General features: G+C 49.8%; 1 protein-coding gene across 3 annotated transcripts in view; it reads right to left on the bottom strand.

Moving 5' to 3' along the window:
• AP3B2 (adaptor related protein complex 3 subunit beta 2) overlaps nucleotides 1-14,203 on the bottom strand; it is an 82,207-nt gene that overhangs the window by 28,114 nt on the left and 39,890 nt on the right. For all 3 annotated transcript variants that reach the window (XM_060260058.1, XM_060260059.1, XM_060260060.1), the window contains exons 10-20: nucleotides 13,787-13,841; nucleotides 12,690-12,761; nucleotides 11,313-11,375; nucleotides 10,374-10,506; nucleotides 8,238-8,347; nucleotides 7,777-7,953; nucleotides 6,432-6,618; nucleotides 4,533-4,651; nucleotides 2,931-3,042; nucleotides 2,253-2,445; nucleotides 1,255-1,429 (exon numbers count right to left, since the gene is read on the bottom strand). In XM_060260058.1, coding sequence (XP_060116041.1) covers nucleotides 1,255-1,429; nucleotides 2,253-2,445; nucleotides 2,931-3,042; nucleotides 4,533-4,651; nucleotides 6,432-6,618; nucleotides 7,777-7,953; nucleotides 8,238-8,347; nucleotides 10,374-10,506; nucleotides 11,313-11,375; nucleotides 12,690-12,761; nucleotides 13,787-13,841 — 1,396 coding nt within the window. The remainder of the gene's footprint in view (nucleotides 1-1,254; nucleotides 1,430-2,252; nucleotides 2,446-2,930; nucleotides 3,043-4,532; nucleotides 4,652-6,431; nucleotides 6,619-7,776; nucleotides 7,954-8,237; nucleotides 8,348-10,373; nucleotides 10,507-11,312; nucleotides 11,376-12,689; nucleotides 12,762-13,786; nucleotides 13,842-14,203) is intronic.

The raw sequence follows: 14,203 nt of genomic DNA, 5'->3' as shown, positions 1-14,203 counted from the left end.
GATAAAATAGCTTCAAACATTCATGAGTCAGAAACTGGGATGTTTACTAATTTTGAGGCGTTGTGGTTTCCTTTTCTAAATTACCTTTCTAATCAAGAAACTATTCCATCGTTGTCCAATAATGTCAAAGCTATACTTCTTATTTGAATATCCATGTCTGTAGACCATATGGTTTCATTATCGAAACACGTAGCCTTTTGAAATGTATGTTAAGACTTTTCTCTTCTTAATGCTACATAATTTAGTACGCTACCTCTAGCCGCCCTGAGCCTGCTTCGGCGGGGGAGGGCGGGATACAAATAAAATTTTACATTACATTACATTACATGTCTATGTAATGTCACCCCACTGATTGTTCATGCATTTACTTCTTGCAGTTGTTGTATTTAGCCTAGTTTTTCTAATAATTTTTTTTTAAATGAACAAGCCTCGATTTGTCTTTGATAAGAAGAGGCTGGGAAGCCCTCAGGATCAGGTGTTCCCTCTGCTCTAGCACGATTGCATCATCTTCCCTCACGTGCGCTTGGAAGTCTTCAACCTTGGAGAGTGAAGAATTCCTTGTTCAGAACAAACGGGAGCCAGCTGCAACAATCAGACTGAGCAAAATGACCAACTATGGCTTAATCTCTTGACTACAAACTGGGGTTTAGAACCCTGATTTACAGGCAAGAGGGGGAAAACCCACAGTTTGCCATTTTGCCCAATCTGGACCTCACGGGAAGTCTTCAGTTCCCAGCCAGACCCAAGGGGAAGGAACACAGAAGCCCAAAGACTTCCTGGCTCATTTGTTTACGAACAAAAATCAAGTTCCCTTATTGGTAGTACTGGCACAAGAACACTGGCTTTTGATAAAGAGAGAAAACAGGCAAAAATTGCTTCCCACACACAGGTAACAGAGCCCCAACGTCACTAACACAAGTATTATTTGAGCTACAAACAGGTGAACTCAGCAGGTGGGATGGTCCACACACATTTCCACAGAGGTGTTTTTGTAGCAGAAACTTCTCGGCATATTAGGCTACACCCCCTGATGTAACCAATCCTCCAAGAGCTTACAGTTGGCCCTGTAAGGAGAGCCCTGTAAGCTCTCAGAGGATTGGCTACATCAGGGGTGTGTGGCCTAATATGCAAAGGAGTTCCTGTTACAAGCACAGCCCTGCATTTCCAAGACCACAAAGGCTTGAGAAGAGACACCTGCTGGTGCAGCATGGATTCACAGCTCCTAGTATCCCTGACCTCCTCCCAGCCACTCACCGTCCTTTTCTTCTTGGCCTCTACTTCCGAGTGTGATTCCTCCACTTCGGAGCCAGAATCTGACTCTGATGAGCTGTTCTCGGACATGCTGCCCTCTTCCTCCTCTGACGAGGATTCTGAGTCCCGCTTCCTTTCACGCAACTGTGACCTTTTCTTGCCCCCCTCGTCCTCCTCGCTAGGGGCAAAGAAGAAGACCAAAGCTTAGTGTGATTCTCTGGAACCTCCCACTTATGAACAGAAACTGGTTGGGGAGGCCATTTTGATGATACACATATGGTGTATCCATCAGCCACCATTTTGTTATTTCTCTGGACTTGACGACCTCTCCCTCCAACCATGCCAAAAACAAATCCTTCCCTCTGGAAACTGAAATAACACAGCCTCTCTTTCCCTAAAGAGAGGACGTAAACCCAGTTTTGTTCCACCTCTCTGGCAAAATGGCTGCTTCAGAAATACCCAAGATGCATTGCGTTTCCATCTTCTGAAAATGCATGTTTGTGAGCCACTAACTCTGGAGTAGCACAGCTCTTGGAATGGTGCAACATTTTATGACCAGCTTCAGCACCACGGCGGCCATTTTGTGCCGACCCCCAAGACTCTTGTTTAAATCCCAAATGGGCCTGCAGGCTCAACAAAGTTGGGGATGCCTGGTGGAATGGATACCAGAAGGTAGATCAGGATGAAAAATGGGAGCTGAATCTAAAACAGGTGAAAACAATGGGCATGACCGTAGTAAAATCTCTACACAGAAACTTGGCAATCAGTTGAACCTGTCAAGAAACTAAGTCCTAAGAAACGGAAGCGTAACTTCCTCACCTCAGATGCGTAAAAAGAATACAACATCACAAGGGACAGATCTGCGAGGGGTCACACATTCCATATGCTATCAGACGTTGCACACAAACATTCCTCTCCCCCCCCCCTTTCAAAGACCACCTGAGGGGGCTACCAGCAGGAATCGCTCAACCTGAGGACATTACCCACAGAGTTTATCATACCTCCCTGCACTATCCAGCGATGCTTTCCTTGGAGTCTCTCTCCTCTTCTTTTTCTTCTCCTCTTTCTCGTCCGACTGGTCCTCACTCTCTTCTTCATCCTCGTCCTCCTCTTCCTCTTCATCCTCATCGCTGCCGGAACCAGAACCACTCTCGCTGCCGCTTTCACTGGGAGACCCACTGATGGATTCAGGCTCTGGCAAAAAAGAGAGAAAAGGAGCCTTCTATTCACCCCACCAGGCCCAGCCAAGGAACTGGCTGGCCACTGTGTGAGACAGGATGCTGGACTAGATGGACCACTGGTCTGATCCAGTGGAACTCTTCTGGTGTGCTGATGAAGGCCTCAGCCTCTATGAGGAAGGAAGGAAGGAAGGAAGGAAGGAAGGAAGGAAGGAAGGAAGGAAGGAAGGAAGGAAGGGAGGGAGGGAGGGAGGGAGGGAGGGAGGGAGGGAGGGAGGAAGGAAGGAAGGAAGGAAGGAAGGAAGGAAGGAAGGAAGGAAGGAAGGAAGGAAGGAAGGAAGGAAGGAAGGAAGGAAGGAAGGAAGGAAGGAAGGAAGGAAGGAAGGAAGGAAGGAAGGAGGGAGGGAGGGAGGGAGGGAGGGAGGGAAGGAGCTCTTTTGCTTCACCAGCATCATGCCTCAAATCAGGCCACAGTGCAAACTCTCCAGGCTGTGTCCTCACCACTGTCGGCAGACTCCGTTGGGCCAGACTCCCCCTCGGAGTCAGAATAGAAGGGTTTCTCCACCTTCTCCTTCCTCTTCTCACGGCTGGTGCATTTGGTCCATTCTGGGACCTGGCCAGATCAAAGGCAGTAACAAGCAAGCTTTTTAACGCAAGGAACAGAACAAATGCACACCACTGCCCCATACATGAATGAGACAGGGCAAAAGAGAACAGCTCAGGAGGGCAGAGCAGTGTCTGTCTCACATTAAATGGATTCCCTGCCTGGATTTTCACTTCAGTGGGGAGGAAAATCACACAAACCCTAGCATGTTATCAATGCTCCCTCTAAGCTGTGGAGTCATGTGAGCAAAAATGCTACTTTGCGAGCTACCGGCATTCAAGTTGTGAGCGAGCAATTTGACTGCTGCATAAATTAGTTTGCTCTGGGGACATCGTTCCTGAACTAAGACAAAAATGTGTGAACCAGAGGCTAAAAAAACTGAGCTAGCTCACACTAACTCGCCTTAGAGGGAACACTGCATGTAATGTATGCACACACACAATCTCATGCCAACCCAGTGAGGATGTTTAGGCTGAGCAGGGCTTTTTTTTTGTAGCAGGAACTTCTTTGCATATGAGGCCACACCCTCCCTGATGTAGCCAATCCTCCTGGAGCTTAAAGTAGGCCCTGCAAGAAGAGCCCTGTAAGCTCTTGGAGGATTGGCTCCATCAGGGGTGTGTGGCCTAATATGCAAAGAAGCCCCTGCTAGAATTCTGTCCCTGTACCCTGTACTAAGAGCCCTGTAAGCTCTTGGAGGATTGGCTCCATCAGGGGTGTGTGGCCTAATCTGCAAAGGAGCCCCTGCTAGAATTCTGTCCCTGTACCCTGTACTAAGAGCCCTGTAAGCTCTTGGAGGATTGGCTCCATCAGGGGTGTGTGGCCTAATATGCAAAAGAGCCCCTGCTAGAATTCTATCTCTGGACCCTGTACTGAGAGCCCTGTAAGCTCTTGGAGGATTGGCTACATCAGGGGTGTGTGGCCTAATATGCAAAGGAATTCCTGCTACAAAAAAAGCCCAGGGCTTACTTGAACTTAATGGCTCACAAGGAATTCGAACGCAGATCTCCCTAGTCTTGATCCAACCTTGTACTTGCAGCACTACAGCGGATGTGAGCTCTGCAAACCCCAACCTGCTTTGAAACAGCACACACCCCAAACTAAATCAGACAGGACCGTATGCAATGCGCTGGGGAAGGGCATCAGGAAGAGGAGAGACAAATCACAGCACATGCGAGGAAAGAAAGTGCATCACAGCAGACGCAAGCGCCACCTCTTTCGGCTTCCCCAGCAACCCAATGTGGCTTTCCACAGGACCGACTGTCTCTTCCTGAAAGGAACAGGGAAAGGACATCTTCCACGAGAGCCAACAAAACGGCCTTTGCTTCCCCCAGAAAGGGCAAGCAGAGCACGCTAAGGAAGCCACACTAGCCGGGAATTCAGGGAATGACAGGTTATGGGGAGCCCTGCTCATGCCCCTCCCCAGAAAATTACGCTGGGTGCATCTCTGGTCTCAGGGGCTCTCCCTTCCCATTATGTGTGAGCAAACGGCAAGCAGGTACCTCCACATTGCGCACAGACGGGTCCGGAGCTTCAGTGGGCCAGTCGGGGAGTTCCTGGTAGCCCACTGCCTTGGCGTTGAGGAGGTGGGAAAGGGAGCCCAGCTGGAAATGGTCACGATCTAGGAGGAACCCAAAGCCCAGCAATGACTTCTCCGTGCATTATTATTAGCGGCCTGGGACCAACATACCTACGGGACCGTCTCCTCCCATATATGCCCCGGAGGTCACTTTGTTTGGCCTCCCAAGATCTTCTGATAGTTCCCGGCCCAAGAGATGACCGTCTTGCCTCTACCAGGGCCAGGACTTTCTCGGCCCTGGCCCCGACCTGGTGGAATCAGCTCCCTATGGAGATCCGGGCCCTACCTGGCTTGCTGGCCTTTCGTAGGGCCTGCAAAACGGAGCTGCTCCGCCAGGTCTTTGGATGAGGCAGCAGGCATCTTTTCATCAATCGGTTGGCCTCCCCTCTACTGCTCTGCTGCTCTACTGCACTACTGTACTGTGATGCTGTGTTGCGGTACTATTTTGTGCTATACCACCTTGCTGTCATCTTGCTGCACTTTGATGAATGTTGTAATTGGTTTTATTATGATTTTATTGTGATTTTATTTCTCTTTGCTGTACTATGCTCTGAACCCCCAATGGGGAAATGGATGGTGGATGGTAGGTAGGTAGATTAGATAGATAGGTAGATAGATGATAGGATGATAGATAGATAGATAGATAGATAGATAGATAGATAGATAGATAGATAGATAGATAGATAGATAGATAGATAGATAGATAGATAGATGGATGGATGATGGATGGATGATGGATAGATGGATGGATGGATGGGTATCTGGTCTTTCTCCATCGTGAAAAGTCCAGGACATTACACAAGAGTCCTGGGGGGAGATCTCCCACCCAGTCAAGACTCAGAGATGCTTTGCTCCAGGCAAGGCCTTTGGTTGAGGCAGGGAACGTCCTTACTCCATCTGCTTTGGCCTCCCTTGCTGTGACGCTACCCTATTATCACCACCCTATTGTTGTATTCTTTGGGCCTATAGCTGTATCAAAGAGCCCCGTGGCGCAGAGAGGTAAAGCTGCAGTACTGTAGTCGGAGCCCTCTGCTCGCAACCTGAGTTCAATCCCAGCGGAAGCTGGTTCAGGTAGCCGGCTCCAGGTTGACTCAGCCTGCCATCCTTCCGAGGTCGGTCAAATGAGTCCCCAGCTTGCTGGGGGTAAAGTGTAGATGACTGGGGAAGGCAATGGCAAACCACCCCATAAAAAAGTCTGCCATGAAAACGTTGTGAAAGCAACATCACCCCAGAGTCGGAAACGACTGGTGCTTGCACAGGGGACTACCTTTTTTTTTATAGCTGTATCAATATGTCAAGTGCGCCCAACTGAAATGGCTGCCTATGGTGCATATTAGTGTTTAATGGTTTTATTGTATTGCAGTCTATGGTTTTAATCTGTACGTTTTAATTGTTGTTTAATCTATGTTGTTCTCCACCCTGAGCCTGCCCGTGGGAAAGGGCAGAATATAAGCCAATTTAAATAAATAAATAAGGCAGCTCAGAGCATGGTCCCAGAACATATGTGTGCTGTGGCATCTAGCATGCACAACTTGGTACCTCTTGAGAGCCAGTTTGGTGTAGTGGTGAAGTGTGCGGGCTCTTATCTGGGAGAACTGGGTTTGATTCTCCACTCCTCCACTTGCAGCTGCTGGAATGACCTTGGGCCAGCCATAGCTCTTATCGTAGTTATCCATGAAAAGGCAGCTGCTGTGAGAGCCCTCTCAGCCCCACCCACCTCACAGGGGGATCTGTTGTGGGGGAGGAAGGTAAAGGAGATTGTGACCGCTCTGAGAGTCAGAGTATAGGGCGGGATATAAATCTAATATCTTATCTCCCATACCTTTGAAAGAGGACTCCAAGATGGGGGCCGGTTTCTGGGCCAGGAAGAGCTTCTTGGCGTACTTGTTGAGGGCGCCGCTCTTCTCGGTGGGCACAATCAGCTGGCGGATAAAGCGGGCGCGATCCCGGATGTCATAGTTCTGGTCGTACTTGGCTAGGTTCAGCACGTATTGGGTCAGCAGCTTGCTCTGTGGCAGAGATGAGAAAACAAAGAAACTGGGCACTCGATGCGTTTACCAACCTGGCCAGTGAGCATCTCTCAAACCAGGTGGCGAGACTGCCACAACTTCTGAGGATGCACTAAAGAAACAGAAGGCAAAGCAATGAGATTTAAGCTTTTCGTTCTAAGGTGTGTTCATGCAGCAGTCCATGCAGCTGAGAATGCAGTTAGCTGCACAGCACAGAAGAGACATACGCTCCCTGTGCAGTTACAATCTTCCTGCCAAACTGTACTCTCTGTGCCCTCCACCTGTAGAAGTGAAGCATGGGGCATCTGGAGAGAGTGACTTGTCTGTTATGTCTTTCACGTCACCTGGTCCTTTTAAATAGAGATGCTGAACCTGGGACCTTCCGCATGCAAAGCAAATACTCTAGGATATGGATGGCCAAACTTGTTTAACGTAAGAGCCACACAGAATAAACTTCAGATGTTTGAGAGCTGCAAGACACGAATGTCAAATGTTTGAGAGCTGCAAGACAGGAAGGCAGGCAGGCAAGAAGGAAGGCAAATAGATGGCAGGAAGGAGGGAGAGGTGGAAAGAAAGCAACTTTAACTTTAAATGCATTCTCCAAGCCACCAGCTGGCTTGGCTTGGAGAAGTGATTTAAAGAGACAAATGCCTTCCCAACACTGGCTGATGGGGTGGTGGGGACTTCAACAGCCACACAATATGTGTGGAAGAGTCCCATGTGGCTCCTGCCTTCCTTCTCTCAAGCATCTGATGTCCGTGTCTTGCAGCTCTCAAACATCTGACTTTCTTCTATGTGGCTCTTATGGTAAGCAGGTTTGGCCACCCCTGCTCCCCACGTATGACTGCGATTTCTAACTCCATTTCATAGTCTGACAAAGCGTGCTTGCACACAATAGCTCATACCTGGAATAAAACTTTGTTGGGCTTAAAGGCGCCACTGGACTCAAACTTTGTTCTAGTGCAAGTCTCTATAAGCCTACCACTCTTAACCCCCAAAGGCCAAGATGCAATACATGGATCAAGGTCAAGTTTATTTATATCCCGCCCTTCCCACCGAAGCGGCTCAGGGCCATCACACACCCCAGTCGTGTGCACCCAGCATATTCCTCAATCAGGCCATGCTGGGCTCCCCATGCCAAAAGGGGGAGGCCCTTACCTGCTTGGAGTTGGTCAGGTACAGCTTGGCCGCCAAGTTGATGACCTGCAGCTTCACGATGTCCTCCTCGCTGGTGAAGGACTTGGCCATCTTGCGCAGCACGTCGGGCGCGATCTTGGGCACGTGCTCACAATACTCGCCGATCAGCCACAAGATGCTCGCCCGGGCCATGGGCACCTGCAGACAGGAGGCACCGCACCTTTGAGCCTGCCTGGCCCAGCCAAACCGGTGCCCCCTTCTGATCTGACCCTGCCACACCCAGAGCTCGTTTTGTAGCAGGAGCTCCTTTGCATATTAGGCCACCCCCCCCCCCCCGATGTAGCAAGTCCTCCAAGAGCTTACAGGGCTCTTAGAACAGGACTGACTGTAAGCTCTTGCAGGATTGGCTACATCAGGGGTGCGTGGCCTAATATGCAAAGCTACAAAATGAGCCCTGGCCACACCCCTGCTACCCGCCCCACCTGAATGTTGTCTGTCAGCTTCGCCATGTGCTTGATGATCTCACTGTGCTGAGCGGGCTGCATCTGGAGGAGCTTCTTGATGACGACCACGGACTCGGCCACGACCAGCTCTAAGCGGAAGCAACACAGGGGAACACTGTAAGGTCGCACAAGTTGACTCCGTTTGAAGCGGGCTTATCCTGAACCAGCCCCTTGGTCCTTCAAGGTCAGGACTGTGACTCAGACTGGCAGGGACTCTGCAGGGTCTCAAGCGTGACTCTTTCACATCACTTGGTCCTTTCAGCTGCATGTGCCGGGGATTGAACCTGGGCCCTTCTGAATGCAAAGCGGAGGCTCTTCCACTGAGCCAGGGGCCCAGTTCAAGGTCTTTCCCATCACCTGTTACCTGGTCCTTTTAAATGGAAGTTCTGGGGATGGAATCAGGGACCTTCTGCACGCCGAGCAAATGCTCTGTGTCTGAGACACAGCGGAGACTTCTTTTCACTTCCAAACTGGGCTTCTGTTGTGGGTGTGTTTGTTTTGGAGCATCTGCACACACCTTGCCCTAACAACTCTCCCAGCACCTTCCCCAAACTGGGCGTATGGTTATCGTGGTGACTGGAAGTTCATCAAACGTATATGTGAAACTGTATATGGTTTGCAAATTTTACGTAGTCTAATAGTCAGACACTACGTTTCAAAATTCATTTTTGTGTATGCTTTATAATAAATGTTATACAGTTTTATGAATTGAGCTTGACTCTCTTATTACAGGGGCGGCCAACGGTAGCTTTCCAGATGTTTTTTTGCCTACAACTCCCATCAGCCCCAGCCATTGGCCATGCTGGCTGGGGCTGATGGGAGCTGTAGGCAAAAAACATCTGGAGAGCTACCGCTGGCCACCCCTGCTCTATTACGTTGCTTAGATTTGGGTTGAGTTCCCTCCCCCCATTTTCTTTGCTCTCTATTCCCCAAGCCTCCTTCTCACCAGTTTTTTTTCTTTCAGTATTTTTTGTATATTTTTGTGTGTGTGTGTGTCTGCACCTGGAAGTGATGTTGACCTCAGATGACTGACCCCTACTGGGGGGCTGGAGGATATTTAGAGAGGCGGCTGAATAAAGCCTGTCTCCCTGTCCTCCCAACATGGCATTTCAAGGAAGTCTCCCTTCCAAGTACTAACCACCCTGCTTAGCTTCTGAGATCTGATGAGATCAAGCTTGCCTGGGCAATCTAGGTCAGGGCTTTCTCCAATTTCTTTGCACGGAAGAGCACAGTTCAAGAGAGTCTACGCAAGACGGCACATATGTTCCAAAGTCCCAGCCATGTCCCTTCCTTTTTGCTCTGAAGTCACCAGTTTTCCCACGGGATGGGGGGCTTAAAGAATCTGTAATAGCAATTCCTATAGCAATTACTGACCCCCTTCCCCTCAAAAGACCCTCCAAAAGCTCTCTGGCAGGGAAAAAGCCTGTGAATGGAAGAAAGCATACAGATGTTCTGATGCCAATATGAACACCTCTGTACAGGGCTTTTTTTTGTAGCAGGAATGCCTTTGCATATTAGGCTACACTCCCCTGATGTAGCCAGTCCTGCAAGAGCTTATAGCAGGCCCTGTACTAAGAGTCCTATAAGCTCCAGGAGGATTGACTACATCAGGGGTGTGTGGCCTAATAGGCAAAAAAAAGCCCTGCCTCTCTATCTGCAGTAACAGTGAATGCAAAATGGAGAATCCTGGCTCTTTGAATGCACACAGCAACAGCCAACTTGAGTCTCCACAGAAGAAGACGACTGCAGATTTATAGCCCGCCCTTCTCTCTGATTCAGAGACCCAGAGCGACTTACAATCTCCTGTATCTTCTCCCCCCACAACAGACACCCTGTGAGGTGGGTGGGGCTGAGACGGTTCTCTTAGCAGCTGCCCTTTCAAGGACAACTCCTGCGAGAGCTACGGCTGACCCATGGCCATTCCAGCAGGTGCAAGTGGAGGAGTGGGGAATCAAACCCGGTTCTCCCAGATAAGAGTCCGCGCACTTAACCACTACACCAAACTGGCTCTCCAGGTACCCACCTACGAAAAGCCTTTCCATTCTCGCACTCTCCCCTGCCTCCAGCCCCTGACTCCTCCCAGCTGACCCACCATGGCTCTTCCGGGACTCTCACCGTCTCGGTTGGAGAGCAGCTGGACCAGCCCGTTGAGGCAAGTGTCCCGCACCTTCCCGATGTTGGTGGCGCAGCGGCCGATGGCCTGGATGGTGGCCGCCACAAAGTCCTTGTCCATGCTCCGGATGTACGTCTGTGGAAAGAGAAAGCAACCAGGACGATGAGGGGGGTGGAGCACCGTCCCGATGAGGAACGGCTGAAGAGTCTGGGACTTTTCCGCTTAGCAAAGAGATGACTAAGGGAACTTTTTCTCCCTCTCCCCAAATACTGGAATTTGTCCAGTGAAGCGGATGGGCAGTAGGTTTAGGATGGACAAAAGGAAACAGTGAGTGTTGAAAACATGGCGTTCGCTGCAGGTGTCGTGATGACCACAGGAATAACCAGCTTTCAAACGAGGTAAGTCAGATTCATGGGGGATAAGTCCATAAATAGCTCCCAGCCATGGTGACTTGAGGGGAACCTCCACATTTAGAGGTGTTAAACCTCTGAACCTCAGAGCCAGGAGGCAACGTCAGAGGAGGTCTCTATGCCCTGTTCTTGGCCCTCCAGAGGAACTGGTTGGTCAGTTTGTGAGGCAGGATGCTGGACGGGATGGACCACTGGTCTGATCCAGGAGGGCTCTTCTGATGTTCTTATGAAGGCCTCAGTCTCCATGCCCTGTTGCTGACCCTCCAGAGGAACTGATCAGCCACTGTGAGACAGGATGCTGGGCTAGATGGACCACTGGACTGATCTAGCAGGGCTTGTCTGATGTTCTTATGAAGGCCTTGTGCTCTATGCCCTGTTGTTGGCTGTCCAAAGGAACTGGTTGGCCACTGCGTGAGACAGGAGGCTGGGCTAGATGGACCACTGGCCTGATCCAGCAGGACGTTAACAGAAGCTCTCCTGAAGGCAAAGTATGGGATGCAACATGATCCATTATGGCCTGCAGGAACTCACCTGGAACTCACGCAGGATGGTAGAGATGTTGGTCTCATTTGCAAGGTTGGTCAGGACTTCCAGCTGGTGGGAGGAAAATGAAAATCAGGAGTTGTTCTTCTTGGGCAATGTAACTGCACACGCACATTCCACGGACCAGGATTCTGTACACATCGGTCTGGCCCCATAAGGCAAATAGCTGCTCCCATTTCAGGTCACAAAAAATGGAATGGGAATATTTAATTGTTCGTGTGTTTTAATTGTTTCTTATAATATGTTTTGATGGTTTGCCACCGTGGAGACTCAAAGCTGGGCAGAAAGGTGGCATTAAAATGTTTCAAATATACAAACTAGAGACTGTGCGAAGCCCCACAGTCCAGAGTTGAACAACCAAGCACTGATACTCCTTGACCTGACTGGGACCTGCCAGGTAATATTTTGGAGGGGGCTACAATGCTCTCTCTCCATGCAAGATATAAGTACAGGATCCCCTTGGTCTTTGTCTACTGGCAAAATGTGGATGCATGCAAACAAAACCAGAGCAAGCAAAGACTGTGATCTCATGGCAGAGCAACCGAGGGAGGCTTTCCCCAGCTCCATGTGCACAATCCTGAGCAGGATGGCAACTTGGAAGCTCAGCCTTGGTCAGTACTTGGATGAGAGACCACCAAGGATGTCCAGGATGTCTATGCAGAAGCAGGCAGGGGCCAACCACCTCTGCTTCTCACTTGCCTTGGAAGCCTCTTCTTGGGGTCACCATAAGACACCATCATTCTCCAATTCTGACATGTTTTATTGCCTTTGCAGTTCTCCCACACAACTGATGCTATCGAGGCCAAATTTGTTCTTTCAGTTTGTTAATTTCACTATTTTGAAGACGACGACTGCAGATTTATCCCCGCCCTTCTCCCTGAATCAGAGTCTCGGAGCGGCTCACAATCTCCTGTATCTTCTCCCCCCACAACAGACACCCTGTGAGGTAGGTGGGGCTGAGAGGGCTCTCCCAGCAGCTGCCCTTTCAAGGACAACTCCTGCGAGAGCTATGGCTGACCCAAGGCCATTCCAGCAGGTGCAAGTGAAGGAGTGGGGAATCAAACCCGGTTCTCCCAGATAAGAGTCCACACACTTAACCACCACACCAACCTGCCATGGGATTCTAACTTTGTGCTATTTTGCATGCTTCACTACTGCCCACCAGCTATTACATAGCACAGCTCACTGTACCCCCCTTTCATCGTCTGGTAAAGTGTGCATGCACATGAAACTTACGTTCTGATTAACACTCTGTTGTGCTACGGGACTCCCAACTTTGGAAGTGGGCAGCTGTGTTGGCCTGCAGCAACAGAACGAAGTTGGAGTCCAGCAGCACAGCAAACTTTTATTCATCCTGTAACTCACCTTGAGGATCTTGATTTGGGTCGGGTCCGTGGATCGGATGTAGAAGCTCTTCAGGTAGGGCTCAAACATTCCCTGCGGAGACGGGAGGGTCAGTTCCCCCCAGCAAACCCCACAGGAGGCTCAGGGACAGTGAAGAGTCTTTATAAAGTATCCATCACAAACGAAGTCCCTTCTGGGCACAGCAAAAGACCCCACCTGGAATTCTGGTCTCCAGAACCCTCGCCTTGACACCACTCAGGATAACGAGCTTTGTGTCGTGGTTAGGTGCCCTGACCTCGAAGGTCCAGACCAGCCCACTCCCAACCGTTCTTGGGTCAGCCCTGGTTAGTCTTTGGGTGGGAGACCCCTGAGGAAATCCAGGGCTGCTATTCAGAGGCAGGCAATGGCAGACCACCTCTGAAGGCCTCTTGCCTTGGAAAGTCCAAGAGGGATCACCATTGGAGACCTGACAGCACTCTCCACCACCATCAGTGGTTAGAGCAGAGGTGGCCAAACTGCAGCTCAGGAGCCACATGTGGCTCTTCTACACATCTTTTGTGGCTCTTGAAGCCCCCCCACCACCACCCCATCGGCCAGCTTGGAAAATGCTTTTAAAGTTGCTTTCTTTCTACCTCTCCCTCCTCTCCCCCAATCAATGCTCTTTCTTTCTTTCTCTCTCTCTCTCTTTCTTTCTCTCTCTCTCTCTCTTTCTTTCTCTCTTTCTTTCTTTCTCTTTCTTTCTTTCTCTCTTTCTTTCTTTCTTTCTCTCTTTCTTTCTTTCTCTCTTTCTTTCTTTCTCTCTTTCTTTCTTTTCTTTCCTTCCAGCCCTCCCTCCTTCAAACATCTGACATTCATGTCCTGTGGCTCTCAGACATCTGAAGTTTATTTTACATGGCTCTTATGTTAAGCAAGTCTGGCCACCCCTGGGTTAGAGTGTCGGAATGGGAGACCCAGGTTCGAATCTACACTCTACCGTGGACGTTTGCTGGGTGGCCTTAGGCTCTCTCACAGAGGTGGTGGATAAAATGCCACTTTGGGTCCCCGCTGGGAAGAGACACAGGGTACAAATGTTCAGAGAGACACCCTCCCGCGAGGAGAAAAAGGAAGCAGGCACTCACCCTACGCTTAATAGACATGGTGGCCACATTTTGGAGCACCACGAACTGGACTTCACTGCCATGAGGAAGAGAGAGAAGGGGTTGTCAGTGAGGCAGAAGCACCATCGGAACTCCCTCCCACTTGATGCAGTGACTACTGCTAGGTTTTTTTTTTAAATAAACTTGTGTATTAAAGGTCATCAGTTCCACTGGAAAAGGACAGAACCTGTGAACTAAGGGTGCGGTCACATGACAGGCTTGGGCACGCCTCTAATTTCTCTGGAACTATTTGTTCCGAAGAAATGCAATCAGATTGATCACTGTGCAGTCACTGCAGAAAGAGTGGGTGAGCCACTTTTTTAAAAAAAAGTCTGCTTTGTGCATGCACATAACCATTTCCTTTCCATTGGGCAAATATGTGGTTATCCGCACATCGCT

This window comes from Heteronotia binoei, chromosome 19 (genome assembly GCF_032191835.1).
Source record: "Heteronotia binoei isolate CCM8104 ecotype False Entrance Well chromosome 19, APGP_CSIRO_Hbin_v1, whole genome shotgun sequence".
NCBI classification, from domain to species: domain Eukaryota; kingdom Metazoa; phylum Chordata; class Lepidosauria; order Squamata; family Gekkonidae; genus Heteronotia; species Heteronotia binoei.
The sequence above is the reverse complement of the archived record's forward strand: the minus strand, read 5'-3'. Positions and strand labels throughout refer to the sequence as shown.